The 23,327-nt window shown below is 39.2% G+C and overlaps 2 protein-coding genes across 21 annotated transcripts in view; one reads left to right on the top strand and one right to left on the bottom strand.

Moving 5' to 3' along the window:
* ZRANB1 (zinc finger RANBP2-type containing 1) overlaps positions 1–18,429 on the top strand; it is a 72,908-nt gene extending 54,479 nt beyond the window's left edge. For all 4 annotated transcript variants that reach the window (XM_038409455.2, XM_038409452.2, XM_043519417.1 and 1 more), the window contains 4 exons: positions 2,763–2,883; positions 3,975–4,104; positions 13,964–14,193; positions 15,226–18,429. In XM_038409455.2, coding sequence (XP_038265383.1) covers positions 2,763–2,883; positions 3,975–4,104; positions 13,964–14,193; positions 15,226–15,444 — 700 coding nt within the window. In that variant the 3' untranslated portion in view covers positions 15,445–18,429. The remainder of the gene's footprint in view (positions 1–2,762; positions 2,884–3,974; positions 4,105–13,963; positions 14,194–15,225) is intronic.
* A 1,671-nt stretch (positions 18,430–20,100) lies between these two features.
* CTBP2 (C-terminal binding protein 2) overlaps positions 20,101–23,327 on the bottom strand; it is a 305,318-nt gene continuing 302,091 nt past the window's right edge. For 13 of the 17 annotated variants that reach the window (XM_043519410.1, XM_038409443.2, XM_038409438.2 and 10 more), the window contains one exon: positions 20,101–21,560. In XM_043519410.1, coding sequence (XP_043375345.1) covers positions 21,380–21,560 — 181 coding nt within the window. In that variant the 3' untranslated portion in view covers positions 20,101–21,379. The remainder of the gene's footprint in view (positions 21,561–23,327) is intronic. The other 4 variants (XM_038409444.2, XR_006282902.1, XR_005293916.2 and 1 more) reach the window with 4 other exon arrangements.

Genomic DNA, 23,327 nt, shown 5'->3' with positions numbered 1-23,327 from the left:
GAATAATTTGCAAATCGAACACCGATCCTTGATGCTAGCTTTGCCTAAGCACAGCAAGCACCATGTGGGGATCGTTGTTGGGGATCTTTCCCCCTGCAATAGACAATGTTTAAACCCTGTCTTCTCCAATATCCTTGTAGCAAGATTCTTAAAAGGGTATCATCTCCATCCTCCAGTCCAAGTGTCTGTTCCTCTGTGGGACCTTAACACAGTCCTAGCGGTTTTAATGGGACCTCCATTTGAGCCCCAGGCATCTTGTCCCTTTCAGCTTTTGGGTCAGAAAACTGCATTCCTAGTAGTGATAACGTCCACAAGAAGAGTGAGAGAGTTGCAGGTTCTGATGTGCCTTATACACAAAAAGGTATAATTGTGCCTTATACACAATTCTCCAAGGACAAAGTTACTTTGAGCACACCCCAAATTTTTTATCTAACGTGGTTTCTCAAGTTTCATTTGTACCAGACAGTATATTTACCTGCCTTCTTTCCTAAGTCACATTAATCTTTGGAGGAGGAGCATCATCACCTGATGTCCAATGTATGAAGACCTCTAGCCTTCTATCTGGACAGGACTAGGCTGTTTTGTGTTTTGCCTTGTCTCTTTGTCATATGCAGCTTATATGAAAAGTCAAGTGGTCTTACAAGACAGTCTGTAAATGGATAATATCCTGTATCAAAGCTTCATATGAAATATCTTCAGCTGTGTCTCCTCAGCTTTTGTAGAATGTGAGCTCATTCTGTGAGAGCACAAGCAATGTCAAGAGTGTTCCTCAGTGATGTTTCAATATTGGACATTTGCACGGTTGCTATGTGGTCATCCATATGTACATTTATAAACTCATTCCACGTCTTCTGGGGTGGATGGAGTTTTGGTACAGTGGTCCTGCAATCCTTGTTTAGGTATCAGAGTAGCAGCCGTCTTAGTCTGTATTCGCAAAAAGAAAAGGAGTACTTGTGGCACCTTAGAGACTAACAAATTTATTAGAGCATAAGCTTTCGTGAGCTACAGCTCACTTCATCGGATGCATTTGGTGGAAAAAGCATTTTTCCACCAAATGCATCCGATGAAGTGAGCTGTAGCTCACGAAAGCTTATGCTCTAATAAATTTGTTGGTCTCTAAGGTGCCACAAGTACTCCTTTTCTTGTTTAGGTAGACTCCGAGCCCGTCTTCTGGGGTGGGTATTGCTTGTGAGTCATGTAAGTGGACTACATGGCTGCATCTACTCGAAGAAGAAACAGTTACTTACTGTAACCATGGTTCCTCAAGATGTGATGCAGACATATATTCCATGACCCACCCTCTGTCCTCTTTGCATTGAAGTCTAGTCTCTGGGGGGCAGGATCGCAGAATTTTTTTTTTTTTTTTGCTGGCAGCACTGAAAGATCCAGACAACTTCTGGCAATGTTTTCTGCATGCCCTCCTAAACTGGCTTCTTGAACAGAAAAGCATCTCTAGTTTTGCTAGTGACAGCTACAAATCATTCCAACCTAATGCTTATGGTTAACATAACTTACAATATATAATTATACTGCTTTGCAATATCTGAATATTTTTGAATATGGTGCATCGTACAGATGTTAACATATAATTGTCTTTTGGTGATGATAAATCTGGCTCTTTCAAACATTTTTAATTTAAAAAATGGGTAACTACTAACATTTTTTTTTTCTTGGTAATGTAGTTCTATAAAAGGTTCTGGATTTCTACCTGAGGTGACTATAATCCATTTAAATTTGAGACGTACCTATTTTACTTGTTTCCTAAATCAATTCACCTGAAAGAAGAAAAATCTGCATTCTTCAGATGAGAGAAGAGTAATGAATTGCTCCTTAAACAGAACATTAAATTTACATGAAATTCAATGCCTTGTTTGTTCCCTGTGGAACTACATTTTAAAAAAAAAAGTCAATAAGGCTTCAAAATAAACTATGCAAGATGTATCAACTTGGCCATTCGAAGCCTTTCATCTGTTACGATAAGTGTCTCCTGTGGGCATTTGATCCCATTCAGTCAAATCTCAAGGGGCTTCTTAAACAGGGATTATCAGCCTTGTATCAGGTAATTTGCAGACTGACTCTTGTATCGTTTCCTTTAATTCATAAAACAATACAAGGTAGCTATTTCACTTTATGGGTAGTCTTTGTCAAAGTTTACTGTTGAGCAATCCCAGTAGTTCCTGTGTGGTGGTGGAAAGAATTATGAGAAAAGGATTACTTGTTGCCTTTCTGTCAGTTGGTGGTTTTACAACATTATACATTCACCAGTTGAAAGGACTCTTTGTTGTACTATCTTATGCATGTGAGAAAATACACAGCTTGGTTAACTGTGTGCTAAGGAAACTTGTTTATATACAACAGTCATGTAGATGGTACTAAAACATTAGCGTAGTTGCTTCCTTTTCATGATAAACAGGACCAATCCTATGCAAACTCTGAATTAGTTGATGGCTGCTACGAGAACTATTTACAGGTAAGCAACAGATGGTCTGCTTCCTTGGGACTTGGAGTTCTGTTTTGCTGATGCAATCTGTTTCTGCCCAATGGAAATTGCCAGCATGAAAGAGTTTAGATTTAAAGTTTCACAAGTTTCTTTTAAAATTTTTTTTGCAAGATGGAAATAGGAAACACATTCTATTCTTTCATAAATGTTGATGCTTAAACTCTAGAATATTACTATCAGTTATTGTATGACTCACTTATTCTCAAAAATCAAACTGCTATCTTACTTGCTTTACCTCTTTTCTTTCTGCCCACTGTTCTAGGTTTTATACCCGTTGGAAAGAGTGGGAGTCATGGTACTCCCAAAGCTTCGGTTTACATTTCTCACTGCGAGAGGAACAGTGGCAGGAAGATTGGGCGTTTATACTCTCTCTTGCTAGTCAGGTAAGAAATATTTTTTTAAAATCTTACTGTAGGAAGGGATGTAAAGTCCTTCTGAAGAGCAGTTTCATAAACTTGCATTGTTCTTGCTTCAGCCCAGAGTTTCTGGTTAAGGAAAACCAACCATTTTTCTTACACCAGAAATCGCAAAGTGTTACCGTCTTCTCCACAAGAATAAACTGTGAAATAGTATTTGAAATTTGAATTTCATAATTTCTGAGTTTACTGGTAGCATCAACAGTTTTGCTGAAAGGTTATTTTTCTTATCTGGTAGGATGAAGCTTGTAAGAGATGGGGTACCAGTTTCTGTTCTGTTTAATGCCCTGCCTCCTTCCCCATACACCTTATGTAATCTTAGAGAATGAACGTTTCTTCAGACTTTTCGTGAGCTTGAACCACTAAAGCACTGGCAAACTGTTAAGAGATTGTGTTTTGTAATCCAGTATACATATGCCAAGTGCATTTTTAAACCTTTATAACTGTGGTAAATAAACCATATTTTCAGACTCTCTAAATGGCATATCTACAACCTAGATGGAAATTTGACAGGGAGATAGTCTCATCTACTAATGTGTTAGAACAGCTAAAATTTACTCTTTTTTCGATAATGGGGAAAAATGTATTTGTTTTTACTTTTCTCAAATGTATGAGGTTTTTGGGCTCAAACTTGCATAAAACTTCACATGTGAACACAGAACAAGCCTGTTGTGTTTAAAAAAAACAAAACAAAACGGAAAATCAGTGGAAAAAATAATAAGCAACTGAAAATGACCTATTTAAAAAAGAATGCTTGTGCAACCTCAGTTATAGGTGCATTCTCCCTGTAATATTTAAATACTGTGTTACAAAATATGTTGGTCAATTACTTGAGTATTCTAACTTTAGGTAGGTAAACTTTTTGCAAGAGAAACATTCCAGACAAATGTTTGATTATGGAAATCTAAATGACAGCCATGACTTCAACAAAATTTTAATTGGATGAAAATCTGGTTTTAGGGAGTTCATACAGAAGCTGCTTTGTCAATCAAGTTAAACAGAAATAAATGTTGGATCAAAGTTCTGTTTCAAGTATTGTCTGTCTTTTTTTGGTATAGCCTGGAGCAAGTTTGGAGCAGACACACATTTTTGTACTTGCACATATTCTTAGACGACCAATTATAGTTTATGGAGTAAAGTATTATAAGAGTTTCCGGGGAGAAACTTTAGGATATACCCGTTTTCAAGGTAAGCTTTGACACCTAATTATAATCTGTACTTCTTTAAAAATGGCTTTTAAAGGAAGGTGAAAGCAGCTTGATACAAGATTCTAGTGGAAAGGAAGTGGAGTGACTTTATACAAAAGTAGCTGTTAGTTTAAGCATCTGATTCTTATAAAATTGTGTGTTCAACCAGTAGTTTAACTCCTTGATGGGGAGGGTGATTATCGAAGTACAAGACTTGCTGGCAGCAGACATGTTGGGATTAATGTTTTAAATGCCATTTAATACATTCTTTATAGACTTGTTAATTGCATCCAATTTATTGAGGATCATTCTTACATTCTTAGAAGCCAGGAGAAATGTGTAGAATAATGAGGGTGGTGCTGCACTATTATAAAAATTGATTTTTAGGGGTGCAACTTACCCCCATTTCAAACAGAAAATCAGCCTGCATTTTATTTAGTCAATGTTACGGTTGTAATACATAATGTCGCAATATGGTTATGTGAGAAACAATAGCAATGCTTCACTAAAAGCTGGATTAGTGGAACTCTACAGAGTCTTAGGTAATGGAAAACCACTTATAGAAGATCCTTGCCTGAAGTACAAAACACAAAGATTTAAAAAATATTAAGGAATTCATAAATGGTAAGGAATACATTAATTTCATAGTGAAATACTATGAACCATAATTATATAGGCTAGGTTATTTCTAAATGATTGGTTTCCCCTTTAGATTAAGCAAGTACAGAGCTCATCTCATTAGCATTTTCATACTTTGGGCATCATCAGGAAAACTTGACCCCAAATGGTATGGGGTTAATAGAAAGTCTTAGGGCTAGGAACTTTAATGAACATTCCTGGTGGTTCTGAATTGGGGTCCTTAGTAAAATTCAAATAATCTTGTCATGATTAGGTTTATTTTTAAGATGGGTGCAATTGCCGTGACATTTTTCTGCTTTTCCAGTACCTTGTAGGGAGAGGAGTACCTTTTAAAAATTGCAATATGTTAAACTATTAAAGATGTTTTCTAATCTGTGGCTTAATGGAAGGGCCAGCAGAAATCTCTAGACATTTTTGTCATATTCTGTTCTCGGGTCTACAGATTTTTTGGTTTTCTTAGTTTGTTTCCTGGAAAGAACAGTCCACAAAACCTGTTTCAACTATACCTTCATCTTTGGTACATGTGTTGTAATATTATTCGGCATTTGTTCAGCATTTAGCACAATGGGATTCTGGTCCATGGTTAGGGCTTCTAGGCATTATTGCAATACAAATAATAATAAATTAGAATCCCTAGCTCTATGTATAACGTTATTAGAAGTTATACTAATTCAGTTTATAACTAAACTGATGTATTTGTATTTTACATGCACTGAGGGAGTTTGTTTGGAGCCTTTTATAAATTGGAGGGATTGGTGGGAGGGATCATCATTCAAATAATAGTCATCTCACAACGAAGTGGGAGACCTAAACTGAACTCTGGACTCCCACTTTTACTCCCCAGGCTTATAAAAGCTAGGAGTTACAAAGGTATCTGCTGGGTAGCCTTGAGGACTAAGCCGCATGCCTTGTTACTCCACAGCGCCCCCTCTCAGGTGATTTGCGCAGCAGCTTATAGGAACAGTTAAAGGAGTCATCCTCTGGGCTAGAGGTAAGATACCATATTAAGGTAGCTAGAGAAGATGAAAGGGGGTAATACAAAAATAAGGTTGGAATAGCAGAGGAAATGGTAGTGTTTCTGGTATTTTGCCATACTTGATCAAACATTGAACCATAAAGTTGGCATCTTGCTTTCAGCAGTAGCCAATTGTTTTGCAAAGTACTTAACCAACTGTATTCTATACCGAGTTTGAGATAAAGAGGGAGATTCCTCCTTGATCCCATGCCTATAACTTACATTCTGAAACATGAAATTAGATGACCCATCTTTTTGTATGAGTAACTACAAAAGATATTTCTGGTCATCATGAAATCTGTTTCTAACCATCTGTAGCAATGAATTCCACAGACTCTCTGCCATTATGTGTGATTGAGCTCTTGTTTATGTAATATGAGATGATAAAATAGATGCTGACCAGTTTTAAAAAAACATTTATATATATATATATTTTTAAAACTGAACTTGTAGTTGTGTATTCCTTGATCAATTTCCTGTCTTTCCTGCTTGGCCTTCTGGGTAAAGAAGAGCCCAGCCATTGTAGAATGAATGTAAATGTTATTTTGTTTAACTGTCTCTAGTTCAGTGTTAGACTCGCATCTGTGTATGTCCAGAGGTTTATGTTCAACTTTGCCTAGATGCTAACGTATAAATATTTCAGTGATTTCCAAATGAACACTTAAGTGAGGGTGAATGGAGATGAAGTGCATGTATATGATGTCTTTTGCTACTGCTTCTCTGCTAAGCTTAGCAGTTTCCATCAAGACAAACAACACACTGATAGTTTCATAGAATCGTAGAATATCAGGGTTGTAAGGCGGTCATCTAGTCCAACCCCCTGCTCAAAGCAGGACCCAATCCCCAACTAAATCATCAAGCCTGACCTTAAAAACCTCTGAGGAAGGCGATTCTTCCACCTCCCTAGGTAACCCATTCCAGTGCTTCACCACCCTCCTAATGAACTAGTTTTTCCTAATATCCAACCTAAACCTCCCCCACTGCAACTTGAGACCATTACTCCTTGTTCTGTCATCTGCTACCACAGAAAACAGTCTAGATCCATCCTCTTTGGAACCCCTTTTCAGGTAGTTGAAAGCAGCTATCAAATCCCCCCTCATTCTTCTCTTCTGCAGAGTGACTAATCCCAGTTCCCTCAGCCTCTCCTCATAAATGATGTGCCCCAGCCCCGTAATCATTTTTGTTGCCCTCCACTGGACTCTTTCCGATATTTCCATCCTCCTTGTAGTGTGGGGCCCAAAACTGAACACAGTACTCCAGATGAGGCCTCATCAGTGCCAAATAGAGGGGAATGATCATGTCCCTCGATCTGCTGGCAGTGCTCATACTTATACAGCCCAAAATGCTGTTAGCCCTTTTGGCAATGAGGGCACACTGTACAGCTTCAAAAATTCCCTTTGTTGTACAAGAGATTGAACAGAGAAAATTCCTTTTTACAATTTAAAAACACCCAATCTGTTGAAGGCAGTAAATATTGAAATGTTGAAGGACTCCAAGACTGCAGAATTAGACTTTGTATTTACCACTTTCTAGTGACTTTCACATAACGTGTGAGCTAGTTATCTCTGGTTTTGGGCAGCTTTACAAAACTTCACTCGCCCATTAAAAAGTTCTCTTGTTCCAGGTAAGTTAAGTATGTTTGTTTTTTTTTCATTATGCCTTGAAAAGATTTTGTGCCTTGGCTAGTAAAGTTTCATTGCAATTTTACCAAGTTGGTTTAGAGTATGTGGGGGGGGAGGAGAGTGTGAATAAAGGAGGAAAGAGGTGAGTGAGCTGGAAGTGCCAGCCAAAACTAATGCTTTAATGTAGACTTGTAGTGCCTTTCATTTGAGGATCTCAAGGCCGCTTGCATACGTTGGTATCTACATTTTTACAGGCAGGAAACTGAGGCAGATATGCTGTGACTTGTCCAGGATCACAGCAGTTTGAGAGTTGTCTATAATAGGATCCAAATCTTCTGACTTTCTCTTGGTCTATCCACAGGACAGCATTGTTATCACTCCAGTAACAGCCAATTGATTCCCAAAAGTGTAATGGACCTTTTAGTATTTTGGTTAAATACTAAAAATATCATTGAGGGTATCATTTACTAAACGTAAATACCGCACCCCGGTATGTACACTTCAAGACATAACCATGACATTTTTGAAAATAAAGTAGCATTCTGAAATTAGTTCTCATGTGTTCTTGAGACTTAAGTCCTAGATTTGATGGCTTTCAGCATAGATATAGTTCTTAAAGTCTTGCATCCTTTGTTTTCTGTAACTTATCTTGCTGACTACTCTGAGACTGTCCAAAATCAACCAGTATCTTTTACAAACTCATTATTTAGCTGATAATCAGATCCTTTTTTATAAATCTTAATGCTCACAGTTCTTTCTAACAGCATTTATGTGAATGTTGTGTAGTTTCCTGGTTTTTTAAAAAAAAAAAAGAGAAAAATAATGGTGCTGATATTCTTAGTAAACTCATCCACTATTTGGAGACACTAAAACTGAGATAAGTATCCCTCAGTCACTATGTGAGTTTGGTATGTTGGAAAACATGTTCATCAGTTTACAGATAACTATTTTTAAATGTTTAAGAGAAAATTAGTTTGAGCTGAACATTTCTTGTAAACCATATATTCTTCTTGGAGTGCTTGCTCATGTTGATTCCAAGTAGGTGTGTGTGTGTTGGAAGGTTTTTCCCCTAACGGTACCCATCTTGTTGGCTGTAGAGCCCCCTGGATTTGCATCTTCATGGTGGTGTATATAGGTCTCTTCCAGCCTGCTGCCTCTTCAGTTTCTTCTTGTCACTAGTCAGTCATTGGAGCTGCCTCTCTCTCTTGCCTAGTGATTGGACTTTTTTGATTATCCTGTAAATAATTCATTAGTTAGTATTAATCTTAGTAGTTAGATAGAAGTGGGGGGGGGTTACCCCCCTCCAGCCCCAGTTCCCTTCCCTGTTGGGGTTCGGGACCAAGGGTTTAAACCGTGTGGGACCTGCCACAGTCCCATGCCAATGGGTGACCCCCACGACTTCTGCCGTAAATGTCTTGGGGAGGCACATCAGACAGATTGCTGCAAGATCTGCAAAGGGTTCTGCCCAAGAACAAAGAAGAAAATGGACTTCAGGCTCAAACAACTCCTTATGGAGGCAGCCCTCCATCCCCAGCCGGCTCCGGGCCAACAGGACTCGGCACTCTGTGTGGAGCGCTCCGGCCTCCATTAGAGAGACTTTCTAGAGGAAGGACTCTAGGCATAGAGACCCTCGGCACAGACACTCCTTGGCGCCAAAGCCCACACGGCACTGCTTGCGCTCACTGGTGCTGCATAAGTGGCACAAGAGGACAGAGTGCTCACCCACGGTGAGAGCAGCTGGGTCTGACAATACCACCTGTGTGTGTCCCGCACAGGGGCACCCAGTGCCGGTCTCGCAAGAGCTGGCACTGTCGATTTCGGGCCTGCAAAGGGGTCCATCGAGTCCAGTATTATTGGATTCTCTTACTTACAGAGTGCCAGGTGGAGGAGCTAGAGCTCCCTCTCCCCCTCCCCAGACACATTCGAGGCAGCCAGGGACTTGATCGCCATGATGGCTCCGCAGTTGTCCGCCAGCCGAGACAGACCTCCAGCACTGCAAAGTGTGGCGCTGTCTAGAGGCAAGCCAACGATGATGGGGCACCGCTCGCCTTCTCCGCAGCACCATTCCCTGGCACCACCCTGCTTGGCACCGGTGTGGTCTCCGTGCTCAAGGTCCCCATCACTGGACTTGGAGGTGGAGTTCTACTATTCCAGGCGCAGTCGGCACCGATTTGAGTGGCACCACTACAGGCAGGAGGCGGTGATGGTGCCGTGGCATGTGCAGTAGCAGGGCCCATGCAGTGGCCTTTGTGGACCCCTTGGGCATATCATCAGGTCCAGGGCATGTATTCCCGGGGCTCCCAATTCATAATTTCAGAAGGACATGCCTCTTTACCACTTCGGGACTTTCTCCCTCCTCCTGGCACTGAGACGGCTTCGGTCCATGGTGCAGAGCCCCATCCACGTCCTGGCTCCACCACTGGCACCATAGCTACTTTCTGCGCCTAACAGCATGGCACTAAGCAGGATGCATCCAGAGAACCAGAGGAACATGAGGGTCTGGTACCACCTAGGGCTTCGTTTTTGACCTCGCTTGTTGGTGCAGTGACAGGGTCTTCATCCTTTGGACTGCACTCCATTGATGGTAGAGTGAACCAAAAACTCTTGCGCAGGGTGGCCCATAACATGGGGCTACAGGCCGAGGAGGTGGTAGAGTCTGAGGACCCCATAGTGGACATATTAACCCCTGAAGAAACATCCAGGGTGGTATTGCCACCCATTAAAATGATCCAAGTCACTACGAAAACCTTGTGGCAGACTCCTCCTTCCTTTTCCCTTGCAGGTAAGGGGGTAGAGAGGAATCATTTCGTTAAGGGCTACAAATACTTATTTACTCATCCACAGCCAGGTTCACTGGTCATAGTGGAGGCGAATGAAAGAGAGATGGGCAGCAGGGCCCAACTCCAAAATCCAAGGACTCGGAGAAGCTGGACCTGTTTGGCAAGAAGGTGTACTCCACTGGGGGGCTCCAGCTTCAGATTGCTAACCAGCAAGCAATCCTCAGTAGATCCAATTTCAATTTATGGGACTCCATGTTGAAATTTAAGGAGTTGATCCTGTCGGACTCCAGAGCAGAGTTTGCTGTCATAGTAGAGGAGGACAAGGCAGTGGCATGGACTTCTTTACAGGTCTCACTGGACACAGCCGACTCGGACGCGTGGACCATGTCATCTGCCATAGCCATGGGGAGGAGCTCATGGCTCCAGGTGTCGGACTTCCACCAGAGGTCCAACAGACAATTCAGGACTTGCCCTATGACAGCATGGGGTTGTTCTTGGAGCAGACAGACTCCAAGCTCCACAGCCTAAAGGATTTGTGAGCAACATTGAAATCACTGGGCCTGCATAGCCTCGACACCCAGCAGAAACACTTTAAGCCCCAGCCGCCTCCACACTTCTACCCTACCGAGCCTAGACAGGACTTCTCCAGGAAGAGGGACAGGAGTAGCAGGCGTAAGCCTCTCCATCCGCTGCCCAGTCAAGGCCAGAGCTTGGCGAGGCCATCATCAGGCTCTAAGCAAGCCTTCTGACGGCACGCCCGGGGGCGACACATCAGTCCATTCACCGGATCCTTCATCCTGTTTTCTGAATAGTCTGTCCCACTTCTACTGTGCACATGGTCCTAGATAAATTCAGATTGCTGGGTCCTTTGCACTGTAGAAGTGGGATATTCTCTCTAATTCTGCTTCTCCTCCCTTCCCTGTCCCTCTTCAAGGAACCCTTCTTGCAAGCAACTCCTCATGCAGGAGGTTCAAACGCTCCTTGCCATGGGAGCAGTGGAGGAGGTTCCTCAGGAGCAAGGGATTCTATATCAACATTTCCTAATCTCCCAAAGCCAAAGGGAGTCTCGTACCCATTCTTGACCTACAAGGCCGCAACAGATTCATGAAGTTAAGGTTCCGCGTGGTCTCTTTGGCCACCATCATCCAGTCTCTGGATCTGGGAGACTGGTATGCCACCCTCGACCTCAAGGACGCGTACTTCCACGTATCGATAGATGCTTTCTCAGGTTTGTAGTGAACCACAACCATTACCAAGACTAATGGCCCTGCTTCTTACCCCTAGCCACTTGCTCATTACTCTACCTGTCACGGAAAGTGGCATCCCTGGTCGCAATAACATCATCTAGGAGACTGTCTGAGCTTAAGGCCTTAACTTCTGATCCTCTTTACACCATTTTTTATAAGGACAACTTAGGCTTCACCCAGCCTTTCTCCTGAAGGTCGTCTGTTTCATGCCCATCAGGACATTTTTTCTCCTAGTCTTTTACCCTAAGCCACACGCTAACAGTTGGAAGCAAAGGCTACACTCCTTGGACGTTCGGCAAGCACTGGCCTTTTTTATCAAACATATGTAGCTGTTTCGTAAGTCGAACCAGCTGTTTGTCACAGTAGCAGAGAGGATGAAGGGCCTCCTGTCTTCTCAAAGAATTTCATTGTGGATCACGTCCTGTCATGTTATGATTTAGCAAAGATACCTGCCCCTGCACTAATGGCACATTGTCCTCGGTGGCATTCCTGGCTCGGGTCCTGATCCAGGAGATCTGCAGGGCGGTGACGTGGTTGTCGGTCCACACGTTCACCTCTCCTTATGCTGCGGTATTTGGCAAAGTAAGCCAATGGATTTGGGGATTCTTTTCACTAGAGCACAGCTTCCTTTGTGACAGCTGTGCAAGTGTATCGGTGGCAGCTGCTGGTGTGCAGCTGGTGCTTTCCTCCTTTATCTTAGTCCCCTCACTGACCCTGTCTTCACTGATGTGAGAGCAGCCCCCCTTGAAATTGTATATTTGAGCTAAAAATTAACTGCCAAACTCTGCAGGTGAAGGGGTGGGACTGGAGGGGACCTAAATGATTCTATGGGAGATGAGAACAGCCTTTTAATATTTTTCATTGTATCTGTGGTGGAAGACGAGGGTCAATTCATAATGTTACATATCTGAGATCTCCTGTTTTTGCTATGGGGGACGTTCAGAGACAACTGAATGTCCTTGCTTTTGTTGTTTTGTCTTATAATTTTAATGCTTAGTTTCTTCTGAAAATTGTAAATTAAATTGTAATTAGCGTCTTTTGATGTGCTTTGATAAACACTCAAAATCTAATAAATTAGTTTCCCATTAATGCTTCATGGGTTTGGGACTTCATATGTTTTTAATCTCAGTATTTGGTTTACTGAAGTCATTTGCCTAAATATGCGTGCAGAATTAATTCTGAGGAATTGCAAAAGTTGTTGTTTTTGGTAACTCATCCTCATTCTGCATCTCTTTCTACAAATCAGGTTAATCAAATGGAAAGTTGACCATTTGTTTAAAATTCAAAAATTTAATTTAAACAAAATGTTAAATGGACACTCTGTTTGGAGTTGGCCCCAAATTTAGAATTAGTAGTAACCTATATCTGCAAGCCTAAATCTAATAATTTCAATTTTCCTTTGGAAATTTTTCTATTTTATACATTTCCCTGTAGCGTTTGCAATCCAAACATGGCCAGCTCTGAGTACCTAGAAGTACATGTAAAAATGTGCAGACTGGTTCATTGATTTTCATTGTTCAGAAATATTTATCATCCCTTTTCAGTATTGCCCTTTAGTGCGTCAGTGTTCCACAAATGTTGTAGGAACAAAGATATGGCTCGTATTTTGTTGCAGCCATAGCTGCCAACACGTTGCAGGCAGCTACACTGTGAAAGGTTGCTATGGTACATATGCGCTTGGTTTGCGCACAGCTAGCTATTTATAAACTGTCACAAGGTAAGGCATGCTTTTGCTTGAGTTGTCTTGCAGGAGTACACATCAAGAATTACTCATGTTCCTAGAAGAAAAAAATCCCAGTAGTGCAATTTACTCACTTTATTTCTGAAACTAGAATGAGAAACTAATCTAGTCTAGGATTCAAGTAGTATGATCTTTTTGGTGTGTCTCTGATAATTGAATACAAATAATTGATGCAGCCCATTAATAGTGTGACTACAGGTTATGAAGGCTGTCTGGCCAGACAGGGAAAGTTTGCCATGCAGTTCAGTACTGCATAATCTTGTGGTGTGACAAGATTCTTTTAATAATATCTTCTGAAAGCAGAAGGCAAAATTTTTGGTGGTTTAAGAAAATAATGAAAAAACAAGTGTAATGTTTTATTCGCTTATGCTGTGGAACCCCTTACCATATTTTAAGGGATTACCAAAAATGAAATATTACTGCTATATTATTTACTTATTGTGTTGTGTGGTGTTGTTTATTGTGTGGAAAGGGCAATGGAATTGCAGTACTGGCTGGAATTGCACGGGCAACCTATGTGTAAACTTGTACTGTAGCAGATAAAGGTATGTATATTCGCAAAAAGAAAAGGAGTACTTGTGGCACCTTAGAGACTAGTATATTGTAATCTCATGCTTGACCCAGTAATGATTTGATCAGGAAAGCCTGATCCATTTTAACAGCTACATTGTGGTTGAGTTATTTTAATGTCCATACTATGTTAATATTCAGCTAACAAAAGCAGCTTGAAAACCCCCTCTCCACCAAAAATCACTTTAATGTAAAAGAGGGCTCCAGTTCCAGTTCTGTCTTATCCCTTTTTCCTTTTATTTCTAGGTGTATATTTACCTTTGTTATGGGAACAGAGTTTTTGTTGGAAAAGTCCTATTGCTCTGGGCTATACAAGGGGCCACTTCTCTGCTCTGGTTGCCATGGAGAATGATGGTTATGGCAATCGAGGTGCTGGTGCTAACTTGAACACTGATGATGATGTTACCATTACTTTTTTACCGTTGGTCGATAGTGAGAGGAAATTACTGCATATTCATTTCCTCTCTGCTCAAGAGGTAAGAAGCATTTATTTGGCTGGCAACTTTTTCCACACTTTGTATGTACAGGAGGTCTCTTTTACAGTCTGACGTGTGAAGTTTTAAATACACCTACCCTTTTTTGATTCTGCTCTCCTCTCCATCATTTGAGACAGTTCAAAAGGATGCTTCTCACATCTTTGTGAGCTCAGTTTAGTTTCTTACAAGTTGAATGTAAATGTACTGTATATGTAAATACAAATGCAGTAACCCTGAAATGGACCCGGATATATCTAGAATAGATATCCAGTTAACTAAAAATTTAAATTCAGCCCTAGTTTGAGTGAGTGAAACTTATTTTTTGGCCAATAAGCTCTAAGAGTTAGAGTATTATATACATCTTTGTTTTAATTAAGCCATGCTTGTTTGCTGATACTGATAGGGAGCCACTGTAGCTAAATGTAGAGCCACATTTGAGGATTTGGAGATAAAAAATGAACATGGGTCCTTGTCCACAGAAGCCAATATGTAGAGAAAAGAGAAACAGTATATAATTTTAGTTATAAAGGGAATATTACCTGGCAAGCCATAACTTTGAACAATATCTTCAAGAACAGGAGTTTAGAGCAGAGCATTACTAGAATTGTAAGGATTGCCTTGTGATTTACGAGCGCTTTTTAAGAACTCCTCAGTTTTAGAATTGTCTGCGGTATCTGTACAGTAGGTAACATACAAATATTTGCACTGTACTAAGGTTCATTTTGAAATGGATTTTTAAAAGACGAGGAGGGAGAGGGAAAACTGGCAAGTACGGTTGAGTACAAGAACTAATGTAACAATTACTTAAAAAAAAAAAATTGTAAAACCTGAGTGTGCACTTAGATTAAACTTTCAAAAATAGAAGCCAAAAAACCCGGATAAATATTATGAAATGTTATGTCCCACTAACTGCATTTAAATAAGGTAGTGGTACTACTTTAGCTCAAATGTCACAATATACCACGGGTTGTTTCCTTAAAGTTGTCAGCAGTCTTGAAACCTTCATCCTGAGTCTGTTTTCTGTACCCTAAGATAGGTAATGAGGAGCAGCAAGAAAAGCTGCTCAGAGAGTGGCTAGACTGCTGTGTGACAGAGGGTGGAGTCCTTGTTGCTATGCAGAAAAGCTCTCGTCGCCGCAATCATCCCCTGGTCACACAAATGGTAGAGAAGTGGCTTGACCGCTACCGACAGATTCGCCCGTGTACATCCCTTTCTGATGGTGAAGAAGATGAAGACGATGATGATGAATGATGAAATAAAAATAAAGTATCAATGCATAGTGTCTGATGACCCCAAAGTTAGAGTCATACTCTAGCGGTTTGTTATGGATTGACTTAAATCTAGCAGGAGTATGCTGAAAGGATTTTACTTACCAGCATGGGGAGAGTATAGAGGTTCATCTGCTGTGTGAAGAGAGCTAAATTGGTTGGACTACAGTTTGTAAAAACAAAAAACTAATTTTATTATCAAGACAAAACATTTGTTTCTTTCCAGTTGCAAATCTGTCTATAAATGTATCGCATGTGGTTGTGTAAGAAGTTGTGTAATAGGAAAAAAGTGTACCAGCATCTTAAAATTATTGAGAAGAAATTTCTTTCAAGTAAGGGCACTTACAAAAGCACATGTTAGATGGATAATTGTTCCTTTTGAGATTTACTTTTACAGTAGAACTTGTATTCTACATCACTCTAAATATTCTGACACGTTTTCTTGCAAAGCCATTTTGTGAGATCTCACCAATACCCAGGTCAGATGGTGAGGTTTGTTTTTTTTTTTTGTTTGCACAAACTATCCAGAGTAAGTTAGAAGTACAAACAAGTTCATTATTTTATTAATATTTTAGTTACTGTTGTGCCCATTATAATAAAATCAAATCTTTAAGGAACAAACCGTGGAAGAAGAACTACATTTTTCATTGAGTGAACATGTATTTTGTTTTCTGAAAAAGTTTTTTGCTCTCCATTAATATTTCACCTTGTAACATTTAATACTTTCTTCAGTATGGTTAAAATATTTATTTAGAAAAGTGACCTAAAACATTATTCCAGCGATTGCATACTAAACAATTGTGTGGAGTTGCCAACTCAAGTGTGATTTGAGAATTTCATATTGTTCAAACCCAGTCTTGCTGTGATATGTACAGTATATCATTTTATCATTGAGTCTTTCACCCTAGTTAAACATTGCAAGTGAAAACTACTTCATCGATTATTAGTGAGAACTCTGGGTGTTTTTTTTTTAAACAAACTTCATTCTAAAGTGGCTTTTTTAAAAAAAGCACTGTATAATATATTTCTCTATGTAAACCTGGGAATTTCTTGCATGTTGACTTCTGTGGCCATACTTAATATGTAAGGTTCCTAGAAGTGGAAGTCCAGAATATATTCATCTGTAGAAATTTTATTATCTGTGATAACTTTAGCCATACAATTTGTAATGGGTGAAGTTTATCTTAAAACAACCTTGCTTAGAAACACTGAAGATTAATGCCAGTTTTTAACATATACAATGCAATTCAGATCTTCTTTAATAAGCACTTTGAAAACTATTGATAGTGTGTGTGCGTGGCTGGTGGATAGAGAACTTTGCAGAAGATGACCTAGAATTTCAAAAGAAGACCCAGAAAGTGCATATTTTTGTATAGTTAAGGCTATGGAAACACTAAAGAACTTGCTGCTTTTTCTTCCACATGCTGCTTAGATTATATTGAAATGTGCACAACTCCTAGATAATCTTGGTGACAAAACACCAAAAATATAGAAATAATGAAGTGCTGTATTAAGTTAGCAATTTTCCCCCCTCAGATTCCATTGATGTTTAATATGAAATGTGTCTTCACACTTTTGGCCATTTAGGTCTCCTTTGATTGGTGCATGCATAGATTTTCAGGTAAAAGAATGCATGTTTCTTTGCAGTATATGTATGAATTACCTGAATGAAAACTAGAAGAATCACAGATAGGGAACAACAGGTTCTATACCTTAATATACAATCTTGATTTCAGTTTGCTTTCTAAATGCAGTAGTTAGGTAAATTGATACCTTGTCCTCATTCTTCAAAGATGATGATGTTACCTTACAGTGAAATCCATGTGTACCACAACCAATGAGTAACTTAAGTAAGTTAAGAGCTCATGCATTCATTTCAGTATGCTATGTGAATGGTGTACACACACACACACACACACACACACGAGCAGATTACACTTTGCTTCATTGACATATCTTCCCCCAAATGACACACTGTTACTGTAAGTCATAAGAAGCAAGATTCAAATACCTTCCTTGTGAAATAGGTTTTAATTTTTATTCATTATTCTGCCATTCTCCAACCAAATTGTTGCAAAAGCAAGCCTTATCTTGCCTCCAACAATATCAGTGGCCTGCACCCAAATTTGAGTTACTTAAAAGAAATGAACATCCTTTCATTTTTAAAGAGATTTAATGTCTGTTTACTATACAGTCAATTACAGCTTTTGATTTTAAAAAGCAAACCAAACCCCACACTGTCTAATATCTATACCCCACTTTTGTTATGAATTAATACCCCTGATACTTTTTTGTAGTTTTATTAACCATTACTGCTTTCTTCTAATCTATAAAATGACAGGTTCAGGCTAACAAGCCTCACTCTGTGTTTTCAAAATCAAGTGAGACTTTTTTAAACAAAAATCCTTAATTAAATGAGTTGGGGTTTAGCTGTTGACGGTGCACCTCACCCACTACAGTAGATGAAGGTGTAAGCAGTTGTCCTTTTCCCAGCACGGTAGCCAGTGTACATTAAATCTCCCCATTTGACATACTTGAAGGTTTACAATCATGTAGGTGCAGTGATGGGTAAGTCCTATTGACCCAATCTATATTTAATTTACCATTTGGCTTCTTACTGTTGAATGCTTACATAGCCCAGTACTTGGCTTTTCATTTCAAGCTCTTGCCGCCTCTGCATCTGGGAATTGTCTTGGACTGTTCATGAATTCCTTAGTAGAATTTAATTCCTGGGTTGCTCTTGTTAAACCAAGGCATGCTGAAATCATCCAGAGTGCTGCAACAGCATAGCTTTTAACCAGCATTACTAGAAGGGTTCCTATTCCTTTAACACAGTAATATTGCTGTGCATTTTGAAGAATGCAGAATTCTTGTTGTGTTGCTTAATTAACTGATTAAGAAGTAACTTCTGTGAGCTTTACCATATGAAGTGGTGACACTTTGTGCTGATAAAACTGGCTTTTTTTTTTTTTTTAAAAAGTCACATTTTTGTTACTTGTATGAACTGCTTCATATTATCCTTGATTGATGGAAGGGCCCCCAGCCTTCCTTGTATTAGTACAAAAGCAGCAGTAAATTGGTTTGTCAGTAAAGCAAAAGGCACAAATCTTGAGCAGCAGCTATCTGGCATACATTTCTCTCCCCTCCCCTTGCAGACTAACTTTTCAGTCTAAAAAAAACTTGGGCCATACTACTGTCACATTGCTTTGGATCCAGTAATATGTCAAGTCAGGCTGGATACACATTCTCTCCTTTTCCATGTGACCTACTCCTTGCATAGTTTGTTGGTGTTTGTATTACAGACAGTTGAATCCCTCTGTACTGGTCTCAACTCCAGAAGTAGTGTTGTTTTTAAAGTGAAGCCTGTTACTATGATACTTTGTAACATTTGGATTTCTTAAATTCATTTTTAGTTCTTGTTGAACTGTAAAACCTAAGTGGAAGCTATTGTCTAAGTTTGCTATGATTTGCATCTAGTCTTATTTTTATAAGTACTGGATGAAAGCATACAGCATCTACCATTCTCTGCAAGGTTTATCCCAGAACTTATTTCCTGATTCAAAATCCACTGCTGGCAATGGATGCACTAGGAACCACTAGCATGAATTACTCCTTTTCATAAAACAGTATTTAGACTCGCCTGAAATGCAACTGTTTGTTTTAAAAACTATGGTAGTACCAAAAATAGTCACTTTAAACCTTGACAACATGAATTAAATGTTTTATCTTCCATTTTCGTGTTTCCCAAATGTCCTCTGGCTAACTAACCTGTTTTATTCTCCTGGTTTTTCTCTATGCTGGTGTTTATGGATAATCATTCATACTTGCTCTGTTAGATCATTGACAAAAGGATAGTCACACAGCTATGAAATGTGACCTCTTTGTAACATGTTTGAAGCTGGTAAATAGCTTTCCATTTAATTTAAAACCAACAAAAATACAGTTTTGTAACTACTAGAAATTTTGGTTTCAGTTGTGTTTTCCCATGTCGTTGTTTGCCCCATCTATTCAAGTTAACGTTAGCATTGATTCATTTTAAAAGGGCACTGCAGTAATACAAGGATGGGACCTCCATGCAGTGAAGTTTGAAGCTGTCTAGTGCTCAGTCAGGCTTAAACTTGACTCTCCAGAAACTTTTCTCTGTCTAGTGCAGATAAGTGTTAACGCTTATTAAAAGGTTGCACGGCTAAGGGCTAGCTCCTTCCCAAAGCACAGTATTCATGATGGTGAGTTTCTTGAATATGTAGATTAGTTGCACAGTATTTAAATATTAGCAAGGTATGTATCCAAAATGCCTGTTTTTCTGAAAAGTAAAAAGTCATGGGGCAGAAGGTAACACAGGCAAGTTTTTCTAAAACTGAACTAAGGAATCAGCAAGGTTAAATTGAGTTTCTCTAGCATTTCTAAATTATAAATATCTACATGTGGAGCAGAAATCTAAGGGCAGATCCTCAGCTGGTGTAAATTGACAGCAGCCGACGATCTGCCCTATCTCACTGTGAGTTGTGCAGCCATGAGGTCTTTTTATGAGGTGGGTACTAATACATGAGATCATAACAGCATAACTTACTTTACATTCTCAAAGGGTTTCTATTTTTAAGCATATTAAAATTGCATTGAGGGCTCTACATTTCAGAAATTATAGAAATTTTATCACTTTTTATTGAAAACTGCACTGAACGCTAAATGTCCACCTTCACAATAAACAAATACAATAACGGTAACACTAAAACAAAACATTCTTCTGATAGCCATTGTTCTTTGTTTGGGACAGTTTAAGATTTTTTTTTTGTCACAGAAACAGGAATGTTACCCCCCTCCCCCCATACAAAGGCTCAAAACAGGCCATCTTTTTAAACAAAAAAGCGATGATTCACAAAAGACTATGAATATAACATGTAACTAGTTGATACAAATCTAATAGGATTTGTTAAAATCAGTCACATCTAATAACACATTTTTGAAGTGTCCTTGTATAAAATATCACGTGAAGAAAAGAAGACTCTTATCAATGTCTAAAAAAGTGGGTTTTGTTCATAGACAGTCTGACAAGTTACCATAAAAAGTGTTTCCTGAGACATAAGGAAATGCAACATTATTCTTCTTGAACCCTTTCCAGCTCAAGACATTTGCACTCAATAAAATAGCTGCAGATTTAAAACTGAGAAAATATATTTGAGTACAAATAGTGTGTGAAACTCAATACTTTTTTTTTTTTTTGCATCACTGAGGGGGCATAACTGAATTTACAGCTACTTTATTCAGTGTGTCAGTCAGATGAGAGAAACCTGTTTTTCATGTTATAGGAGGGGAGCTATTTAACTCTGACAACTTTTTTCCCCATCCTAACTTTCCTGGCCTGAATGGCTATAATTAAACTTTATAAAGAGAACTTTCAATGTATATTACTGGCCAGCTAGGACTGCAACAAGACTTTTTTTCTTCTCATCTCTAGGCCAGTATTTTCTCCTCCTGTAAAAAGAGGTAACCAGACAAGTGAATAAAGAAAGGGCTGAAGCCACATGATGGTTTCCTCTTAAATTTCTTACCGTTTGCTTGAGACATTGCTGTAAATACAGGTGAATAGGCCCTGCTATTCCCAAGGGCTGAGAAGGGGAAATCTATTTTATTCTTGTGATTGATGCACAGATGAAGGAAACTTAACACACAGTAACCAAAGCTGATCATTAATGTGTATCATCCTAGTTGTCAGCACTTCAGTAAAGCAGGTGACTTCTTCAGGGTTTCTCCCCAATCTTGACTTCTATCGCATTGTAGGTTTAATACTGGAACATCAATGATGCATCTGTCCAAAATCAACATTACAAATATTGTATCAAATTCCTTTTTTAGTTCTGTATAACTTTTTTCCAATGTCTCTTGGTCCCAAGTTTATTGAATTATTTTTGAATTAGCTGCTATTGCTCATTAGGGTGCTCCCTGTTGTCACCATGTTTTGTAGGCTGGTTAGGAGATGGAGCTTGGGAAGGGTGTGCCACTGTTGGAAGATTGTGGGTAACGGGAATGCCTCCAGGTATGATGCCCTCCATTGCTGCCGGAATCCCTCCAGGTGCGACACTGACCATGCCAGGTGGATATCTAGGAAGAAACAGGTAATGACACCACTATGCAAAAATACTGTAGAAGGAATGACCAGAAAAATTGCCTGTGTTTTGGAAGGAGTTAAGGCAGCTAAGAGCTTTTCTCACTCAATATATGCTAACTGCATAGTGGTGTCTGTAATTCACTAAAACAAGCAGCAAGGTGTAACTATTCTAGTACCTAATGCATTTAAAAAAAACCAAACTCCTACTGTTTGATCAAAAGCTTAAAGCTGAACTAATTTTTAAAGTAAAATAGTCCACATAGGGTGTGTACATTGATGTTCCAAGTCACTTCATGGCAGTTACGGTCAGTTTGTATCTCCCTAACTGCAGCTGGTGTAGTCTCTATCCACTGGTGTAGAGAAAATAACAGTCATGCAAACAAGCCTTCACCTTATAGACTAATTACATACCTCCATATCAAGAATTTTTTGAGGCAATAACATTGCAGTAGCCCTTGACAAAAAACTACTTAAATGAGAAATTTACAAGGAAATGGAACGAGGCTTTAGCCTTTATACAGAAACTGAAAGTCCTTAAGCAGATGTACTAGTGGCCACTAGGAACTGATGATGTGAAAAGATCCCTGAATATGGACTTGTGTGAGTTACAGCCATACCTTGTAACTGATGAAGACTTTTAATGGGTGAAAAAGAGAACTTTATTTAAAAAAAAAAAATCCACTAGCCTGTGGAGGGTGAAAAAGTATGAGGAAAATGCTTTCAGCATTAGTCATTACCAAAGTTTATATAAAAATGTTATTTCAAACTTTATTAATTCCTGCATTTTTGTAGTGAAGGGTATTATTCCATGTTAATCTCTCCTAGTGCAGAGAAGATCAGTTTCTGAAAACAGCACTTCCACTGTAAGCTAAGGAACAATTCCCATGCCCAGCTAGCAGGAAATAAGGCAAGAAGTGAAAAACTTCTATTTGAATTGGGTAAAACTGAGGGGAGGGGAGGGGGGAAATAAATGCATTTAAAATGCAACCAAGACTTCCTTCACCATCAGGTATCGTACTTCACCACCCTTTTTTTTTTTTTGTCTTGCATCTTGCCAGCCGGTTACCTGCAATCCTTTAAGGATATGTTTAACTGATGTTTAACTTTGCACATTACTCTATGTTAGCACATTGACTTTATGAATTAATTTAAAAAATAATGCATGGTGTCAAGCTGAGGTTGCCTATTGACACTACAACTATCCCATTATGTTTTTTCAGCTGTTTTAACCTAGAAATCAGCTTCTCACTTAGGAAGGATCCAAATACCTCTACTGGCTTCATGTTAATGCATCATCTGAGATACATTTTATGGTACAAGAATGTAGCCTGACAGCAGGCTGCATGTGATAGTTAGCGCAATGAAACTCCCTAACGTGCACCAGGTGTGCTATATGACCTAGAATATCTTCTTCTGCTCGTGTGTCTAACTATATTAGTGTAAAGGGAAAAACATCTGGTGGACCAGTTCAAATTGAAACATTTCAATGAAGTCAGTCTTCTGAAAAGGACATGAAGTGACTTTTGTAAAAGTTGGCAACTAACACTTTGAACCATGTACTTACGCAGCTAAATGTTTCATGGGAAGGAAATAAATTGAACACATAGCTTGTATTCTACTGTGCCTATGAAGCTGATATATCTGTGGGACAGCTGAAGGTCATGAGGACATAATTTTACCCGTAAGTATTCTTAACTCAGATGGATGAATAAAAAAGTCTGTTAGCTTATTTTTCATATAAGATGTGACAGGTCTAGTAA

This window comes from Dermochelys coriacea, chromosome 7, assembly GCF_009764565.3.
Source record: "Dermochelys coriacea isolate rDerCor1 chromosome 7, rDerCor1.pri.v4, whole genome shotgun sequence".
Taxonomy (NCBI): domain Eukaryota; kingdom Metazoa; phylum Chordata; order Testudines; family Dermochelyidae; genus Dermochelys; species Dermochelys coriacea.
The sequence above is the reverse complement of the archived record's forward strand: the minus strand, read 5'-3'. Positions and strand labels throughout refer to the sequence as shown.